This window comes from Octopus bimaculoides, chromosome 10, assembly GCF_001194135.2.
Source record: "Octopus bimaculoides isolate UCB-OBI-ISO-001 chromosome 10, ASM119413v2, whole genome shotgun sequence".
Classification (NCBI taxonomy): domain Eukaryota; kingdom Metazoa; phylum Mollusca; class Cephalopoda; order Octopoda; family Octopodidae; genus Octopus; species Octopus bimaculoides.
In genome coordinates this window covers 24984472-24993111 of record NC_068990.1, presented here as the reverse complement: position 1 = coordinate 24993111, position 8640 = coordinate 24984472, and the positions used below count along the sequence as shown (strand labels likewise).

General features: G+C 35.8%; 1 protein-coding gene across 2 annotated transcripts in view; it reads left to right on the top strand.

Annotated features, from left to right (window-relative positions):
* Nucleotides 1-8640, top strand: part of LOC106883261 (protein YIPF1) — a 30599-nt gene that overhangs the window by 18106 nt on the left and 3853 nt on the right. For both annotated transcript variants that reach the window (XM_014934201.2, XM_014934200.2), the window contains exons 4-8: nucleotides 285-453; nucleotides 2098-2211; nucleotides 2935-3089; nucleotides 4557-4676; nucleotides 5781-5843. In XM_014934201.2, the coding sequence (XP_014789687.1) occupies nucleotides 285-453; nucleotides 2098-2211; nucleotides 2935-3089; nucleotides 4557-4676; nucleotides 5781-5843 (621 nt within the window). The remainder of the gene's footprint in view (nucleotides 1-284; nucleotides 454-2097; nucleotides 2212-2934; nucleotides 3090-4556; nucleotides 4677-5780; nucleotides 5844-8640) is intronic.

The following is an 8640-nucleotide window of genomic DNA, read 5'->3' as shown; positions in this document are numbered from 1 at the left end:
ATATTGGGCAATGGTTACCAAAAGAAGACAACATAGGAGGGGCAAGTCTTAACAAATGTTGTATTAGTTTAAGACTTAAAATGAGGGGAAGGAGTCTTGATTTTTCAGACACTAGTCCTTCATCAAGACAAAAAAAAAAAACAAAAAGAAAATGAGAAAAGGTGGTTGGAAGACAAAAAAAAGTGTGGTCTGTGTGTGTATAGGGTTGCTGTGTTTCTGTCTGTTTGTCTTTTGTCTTCTCATTGGAATATCTTATGATAATAGCTGTTTCAAACTACTTTCAGCTGCTGAAAGATGAAAAGCGACTTTATCCATTTTGGAAGTTTGATTATTATCAACAATTTTTTGATGTGGATTCCAACCAAGTGTTTTGGCGTATCATGGGATCTATGACACCAAATCCAAGAAGAAACTTTTTAAAATCTCAGATTCGGCCAAATCCTGATTTGTATGGTATGTTATTAAGTTTTTTCCTCTTTACAATTTCTTGTATTTTATTAAACAAATCTTTTAATTAGTAAATTTATTTTTTAATATTTCTAATAAATGGTTAATTTTAAAGTATTCCCAACCAATTTCCACCCTTGTTCTTCTTGTTAACCAATCCTAAGTTTGCTGAACCATAAGCTTATTCAGACATACATGTATTTCTGTTTAAGATTCCTGTCTTTTTCTAGTAGAACAACCACTCTTATTTTACTGCTGAAATAACATACCACAGAGGAGTATTTTCCCCATTTTTTGGAGTGAGATGTTGTGGTTAAGCCACATTTAATAGCAATACCACCATGTGGCTTTTGGATACATTTAATGGAATTCACTCTGTTTGCAAACATTTGACACACACACTTGGTTCGCGTTTTTCTAACAGACAATAAACTGCAGATGTCCCACATGATAGCATAAGAAGGGCCTACAAAGATCATGAGGACTGACCTCTTCCATTCACTAATTTACAAAAAGATTTCAAATATTTGGAGTCTGTTTATATTTTTATTTAAATATTTGAAACCAGTTTTGAATGTTAGTTTTATTCAAAATTAAGTAAATATTACATTGTTATAGATATAATGCTTTTGTTTGCAGATAATCGATACTACATATTCAAATGTGTTCTTAATCATAACTTGATAATCATTAGAATAATAGCAAGATGCCTAAATAGATATGTCAGTTTAATCCTTTGTAGTAATATGTAGATAATGCATTATTAATGAGGCCTAAAAAGACTGAAGCATGTAACATTTGTCTGTGAATTAGGATTAATTCTGGAGTTATCTCCCTTGCTCTTCTTAAATAGAATTAGTCATTCATGATAATGATTTTTTTTAATCATTACTTGGGATGTCTTTCTAATAAATTAAAATTGTTTGGGCTTACCACACAGTGTTAGAGCCTACTTGCTATTATTAATTTTTGATGCAGAAGGCATCCCAGTATATCCCTTCCCAGCATCCATTACAGTAATTTTTTTAAATATTGCACTACCTGCTTATAGCTCAGGTGTTCAAATCTACTGCAGGCATTTTGTAGTGTTTCTAAACAGAACATATTATTCTACATTGCCTCAGTTCAGTTAGCTGTCATGATTTGATACAAGAGCATTTGTTAATGCTTCCTGTGACAGATTGCATCGTATTTAGACTGAGATTTATTACTCACTATACTTAATGCCATAAACTCTGAGGTAAGCATTGGTTTTTAAAATCCCTTTCACATTAGAAAGCATCTATGTTTTATGATATATTACAGGTCTACAGAAACCTCAACATACACCTTACCACTAACACTGCTTCTCATCCCAAATAGTTCACTCACTTCAGTAAGATCTATGAAGAGAAAAACATTTTTATCAAGTAATATGGCTCAGCTGCAAAAGCTGGGAGAACTTCCTAAAAGTTGGTGACATATTTTAGAAATTTGATGCAGAAAATTCTATTCAAATTAAGGTGTATTTACAATATCCTCGAATCCACACCTGTCTTACCAAAATCCTGGACATTCTTTGCCCTAGCTATGTGTTGACTGAATCACAAAAATGGAATTAATGTGTTTATTTATGAGAGTAATATGTTATGTTTTCCTTCACCTTTCCAGGTCCATTTTGGATATGTACAACTTTAGTATTCACCACTGCAATTGCTGGTAATCTTGCTAATTATTTTCAATCGAAAGGACAAAATTACCATTGGCAATATGATTTCCACAAAGGTATTTCATAATTATTTGTTTTCAGTTTTAAGTATTGTCTTTTAGTAAATTCTGAACTTTTTAATATTTCTTTGACTTCCACAGCCAGTAATGGGTTTGAAACCTGAGCCATGGAGCTGCCTTTATCCCTTTCTTAGCAAACTCAGATGTTTTTGCTGTAACATGTTATTTGTTACTTGAGGTTTCAAAGTGAGGAAACATAAAATTAATGGCAAGCATGGCTGTGTGGTTTTGGGTTCAATCCTATTTCCTCTTACTGGCCCATTCTGCCTAAAATCTTTATCTAATCACCCCCATCACTAGAACTCACTCTCTCTCTCTCCCTTTAAAAATCTGTTCTTCCCACTTTTCTCTGCTTATATTTTACTCTCAACTGCTGACCTTCAGAAATTCAAACAACTTTTAAGTTAAATGTTTTATGAAATCTAGTTTGTTGTTTGTGCTTTCAAACAGAGAAAGGTAAAGTTGACTTGTCTCCTACAAAATTGGCCACCACTACTTTGTGTAATGGTATAAAGAACAGAACTTAATTGCTTTATAGTCTTATTATCTAATTTTATATCCTATATTTCTTAGTTCAGATCCTCCCCATGTCCAGAATTGCTATTTATAATAGATTCATTTGAATTAACTACAAAAAGAAATGCTTTGAAAACACAATAAGAAAATATTAACATGAGAAGTGCAGAAGAAAGTAACGTTTCTTTTTATTCCTTATTTCAGTGACTTTTGCTGCAACTGCAATATTTAGTTATTGGTGGATAATCCCAACAATGTTATTTGGATTATTATGGTGGAGAGGAAGTAGTGCTGGCTACAGTTTCCTGGAAATGATCAGTGTTTATGGATATTCGTTGGCTATTTACATACCTATTTCTGTAAGTGACATAAACTTCCTGTTACAAACAGACCACTTATCTCAAAATGTATTAGTTTTATTATGACATCTTTTCTTCTTTTTTAGTACCATTCTTAAAGTAGTACCAATGGTCTTCTCTACCTTTAACCCTTTCATTACTGTATTTTTTCTGAGATGCTTTGTGTTTCTTTCAATTACTTTAAATATAACAAAGAATTTAGTAAAATAACTTATTTATCATTCAGCTAGTGTTAGGAACATAAATTGTGACCAAGATTTGGTGGAAGATTTTAATTCAAAATTTATGAAAACAAGACATTTGTACTCAGAACCAGAGCCAGTTTCAGCTGGGTTGGTAACAAAAGGGTGAAGTAGCATGTGGTTTCTCATGACCATGCAGAAATTTGTAGATATGTTTAACTTATAGCTGTTGTTATGTCTACAACTCAATTAACCCTCTTGTCACTATATTTCTGTTGAAATACACGGTCTCTTGTTTTATTTAATTTTGAAAATAATGAAGAATTTAATAAAACAACTGTCATCATTAAGCTGATATTTGGAACAAATTAACGTAAAACTTTAATGGAAGTTCAATGCAGATCACTTTAAAACAGGGAGATTGCATTATAGAACCAGAAGTGGTTTCAGGTGGGTCATTAACCCTTTAGCACTCAGATTATTCTATCAAATGTCATACTTCTTCATTAACATTGCTGTTAATTAATCATGCATTATTTTGTAGCTTCGAAATTATGATGATGTGGTTGTATATTTTATAATGGCATTGAAAGTTAGATCTGATAGGCTGGATCTGGCCAGTTTGAAAATAAAACAAGTAGAATACTTGGGCTGGATATGGCTGGTTTAAATGCAAAAGGGTTAAATGAGCAGTAGCAACCATTGCAATAGAAATAGTTTTATTTGCATTTTGGTGCATACAGTTATCCTTGCTGAATGATAATATGATGCTTTGACAGGATCCAACATGTCTGAAGACTGCATAATATTCCAATGTCTGCTTTGACATAGATTCTATGGCTGGATACCCTTCTATACTGGGTGCTTTTTTCATGGCACCAGCTCTAGTGAGGTCGCCATGCAACTGAGTAGAGCTACAGTAGAGGGAAAGAGAGAGAGAGAGAGAGCAAGAGGTGGCTTTATGTTATGGGATGAGGGGTTTAAAGTGGGACAGAAGAGACTTCTTGCTATAGAGGAGCTACAGAGCTGCTCGCATTATAGAAGAGAGGATGGAAGTGGCTAAGATGAAACTTGAAAGATATAAAAATTGTTGTGGTAATGAAGTGTCAGGATGGGCCTTCAAAGTACAAGGTGAATAGAAGTGGATGCGAACGAGAGAACAGGAAGTGTGGGTGGTTAGAGGTTATAAGAGTGTAGGAATTGATTTTCCTGATTCCAAATTGCTTTTGTATTTCTTTTATTATAATTATGTACTTTAATTTATTGAGTTTTTTTTTTTTTCCAGATACTTTGGGTTGTACAAATAAACTGGTTTCAGTGGTTATTGGTAATCATTGGTGCTTCCCTGTCTGGAGGGGTGTTACTCTTTACTTTCTGGCCTGCTGTTAGAGAAGATGAGAAAAAGGTAAACTATGCATTTGCTGATTAAATTTTGTAAACCTTTTAATGGATTTATAAAACTCATACATTTATCATCATCACCATCATCATTTAACAGCTGTCTTCCTTACTGCCCTGAGTTGGATGGTTCAATAGGATCTGACAAGTCACAAGACTGTATCATGTTCCAATGTCTGCTTTGGCATGGTTTCTATGGTTAGATGCCCTTCGTAATACTAACCACTTTGCAGAGTGCACTCAGTGCTTTTTTTGAGACACCAGCACTAATGATAACATACTGGTAGCTTGCAAAATTAAGGGCTTAAAGTGGCTCCTATAACTGAGGCAAGAGAGAATGAGAATGTGTGAGGATTTTAAGCAGGGTGGTAAGGGAGAGTAAAGATGACAGGAACAGATTTATAATTACAACAGGGAGGTAGTGGAGGGTGGACACTAACTGGGAGAGGGAGTATGGCAGGGAACAGAGAGAAGGGAAGAGATTTGTGTCAAAAGTCATTAAGTAAAATGCTGGGGAGGACAGAGTGGGAAGGTGATAGGTTGACTACAAGAAAGGCATCCAGACATAGGAAAATCTGCGTCAACAAATTCTAGCTAACCGATGTGAACATGGAACAGTGGACGTTAAAACGATGATGATGATGAATTAACATATGTTTTTTAATGTCTAAATGTTCGTTAATATTAACTTAACATAAGGTGGTGAGCTGGCAGAATCGTTACCATGCTGGGCAAAATACCGAGTGACATTTCGTCTGTCTTTGCATTTTGAGTTCAAATTCCACTGAGGTTGACTTTCCCTTTTATCCCTTCATGGATATGTACCAGTTGAATACTGGGGTTGGTGTAATTAACTTACTCCCTCCCCTGAAATTGGTAGCCTTGTGCCAAAATTTCAAACCCATATTAATTAGACATAAAATTAATATTTTGAACTTCCAACCTTCATTAACTAACTCTCTCCCTCTCATCACAAGCACGCACGCGTACACACACACTCTGAATAGAAACCTTACGTATTTTGTTCTCTGAACAATAATTGATTGTACATGTTATAAATGTGTTAATATAAAATTTGATTGCTGATTAAAGAGTTGTTTCTAATTCACAGATTGCCTGGGGTGCTATGTTTTTGATACTGTTGTTTCATGCTCTGCTGGCTGTGGGATTTGTGGTAAGTTCACTTTTATTATTGAGAAATATATTTCTACTCAAATCGACTTTATATTTGAAATACTCAAATTAAATACTGTTCAAATGTGGATGTTTTAATTGCTTGATAATACATGTGAAAAACCATTTGAAAATGTTAAGAAATACATCAAATATATTTAAAAAATCAGGTGACAAATACGTCCCTTTCTGTTTCAGTTGAAAGTGTAATGAAAATTTAAATGTTTTAAAATTTCTTTATCTCATTGGCACAGGCATGATTGTGTGGTTAAGAAACTCACTTTGTAATCATGTGGTTTCAGGTTCAGTTCCACTATGTGACACCTTGGGCGAGTCTCTTCTTCTATAGCCCTGGGCTAACCAATACCTTGAGTGAATTTGGTTGACAGACACTGTGTAGAAGTTTGTGTGTGTGTGTGTGTGTGTGTGTGTGTGTGTGTGTTTGTGTGTGTGTGTGCGTGTGTATTTGTATTTGCTCAATGCTTTACAACCATTGTTGGTTGTTTATGTCCCATAAATTAGTGGTTAAATAAAAGAGAATAGAATAAGTACTAGACTTATGAATAAGCACTGGAGGTCAATGTATTTTTGACAAAATTTTCCAAGTGATTACATGTCTTCCTTGGATTCAGAACTACAAAACAAGTCCTAGCATTTATTTTGAGAAATAACAGTCAAATCCCCTTCAAACCACACCCTGCTGTACGAAAAGTAAAATAGAAAGTTGAAGCAGTATAGGTAACAAATTGATGCAGAGAAAGTTGCAGTGAGTGGCGGGGTGAGTTAATGATTCTAAAATATGTTTGTGTAACATCAAACTTTTTTTCTTCCTCCTTCAATCTCTCTTTAATTTTTCTTCTCTCACTCTTCCTCTCTATGGAAGATTATCATCATCATTTAACATACTCCTTCCATATTGGCAATGAATTACAACATGCTCCAACAAGCCAGAGGACCTGTGTTGAGTTCCAATGTCTGCTTTGGCATGGTTTCTATGGCTGGATGCTTTTCTTAACACCAGCCACTTTATAGTGTGTACTGGTGCTTTTTTGATGAAACTGGTAACTAGTGAGGTCACCAGTCCCTTGCAAGACAAAGAAAATACTCCTTTGACTGCGCTGGGGGTGTAGTAGAGATGGAGGTGGCTTTCTGACAGTTGTTATAAGGTCAAAGTATGGTAGAGGGACAGGTTTTACTACACAAGTAATACATGGTTGCCCTGCATTATATAAGAATATACTCACATCCATTCTTATATAATACACGGCAACAATGTATATGTGATGGGCTTCTTTCAGTTTCCATCGACTAAATTTACTCGCAAAGCTTTGGTCTGCCCAAGGTGCCTTGCAGTAGGACTGAACCTGAAATCAAACTTCTTACCACATGGTCCATGGCTGTGCTCCAGCATCACCACAGCCTAATGAGTGAAACAAGTAAAAGCTAAAAGATATATATACATATATATATATATGACTTTCATCTCCTATGTCCCTGCCGTAAGACTTCACTTCCACACATACCAGCTTAATTTAATTCATCCTTAGTTGAAAGACACCTGTTGTTAATGTCCTGTTGTTTGTATTTATAATTGTGTACCATTTCTCTGTTTTTTCCATCCTTGTTTTCGTATACATTTGCTTGTTTTCTTCCAAGGAATCTAGTGCTCTTAGCTTAGATTTTCTTGGGGCCGGCCAGATTGGAGCAGTCTCGAGTGTAACCGACTGAAACTGCTGAGATAATCTGGAACTCGACTGAGGATAGAAAGCTCTAAATGACTCATCCTTGTTTTATCCTGTCCTTTTTTGTATCGTCTAACTGTCTGGCTATTTTGTTGTCACCTGTTATGTTCTTGTTTCATTTTTTGTTGTCCTCAGTCAAATCATCCAGCCCATGCTAGCATGGAAAGCGGACGTTAAACAATGATGATGATGATATATATATATATGTATGTATGTAATGTTGTATCATATGTCTATGTGAGCCAAGATAGATGTCTTTGTGGTAGCACAACCTGCTAGAAAAAATTGCTAAATCACTCTCAAGTCACATAGTACTATTTCTATTGTTGTGTGTGTGTGTGTGCGTGCATGCGTGCGTGCGTACATACGTACACACATACCAATGAGATACATTGCAGTTACACCTGTTAGAAATATCCCCGTACTGTCTTATATATGTTTATATGTATGCATGTACTGTCAAGTGACACCTCTATATATTAGTCAGATATAGTAGCCAATGTTCCCTCAAGTCACATTCTTCTATCTCCTGTTTCTGCTACAATACATCATCATCATCATCATCATTTAGCGTCCGTTTTCCATGCTGGCATGGGTTGGATGGTTTGACTGGGGACTGGCAAGCAAGCCAGGAAGCTGCACCAGGCTCCAATCTGATCTAGCAGTGTTTCTACACCTGGATGCCCTTCCTAATGCCAACCACTCTGAGAGTGTAGTGGGTGATTTTTATGTGCCACTGGCATGGAAGCCAGTCGGGTGGCAATGGCATCAACCACGTTCAAATGGTGCTTTTTATGTGCTACCGGCACAGGAGCCAGTGGGGGGCGGGCGAACTGGCATCGACCACATTCAGATGGTGCTTTTTACATGCCACTGGCACAGGGAGCCAGTCGGGTGGTACTGGCAATGACCCACACATGAATGGTGCTTATTGCATGCTACCAGTACAGGAGCCAGTCAAGTGGCATTGGCATCGGCCACAACTACAATTTCCATTTTGATTTTGATTTGATTGAGATTCTGCTTAATAAATATGTTAGTCAAGTAAAATATGTA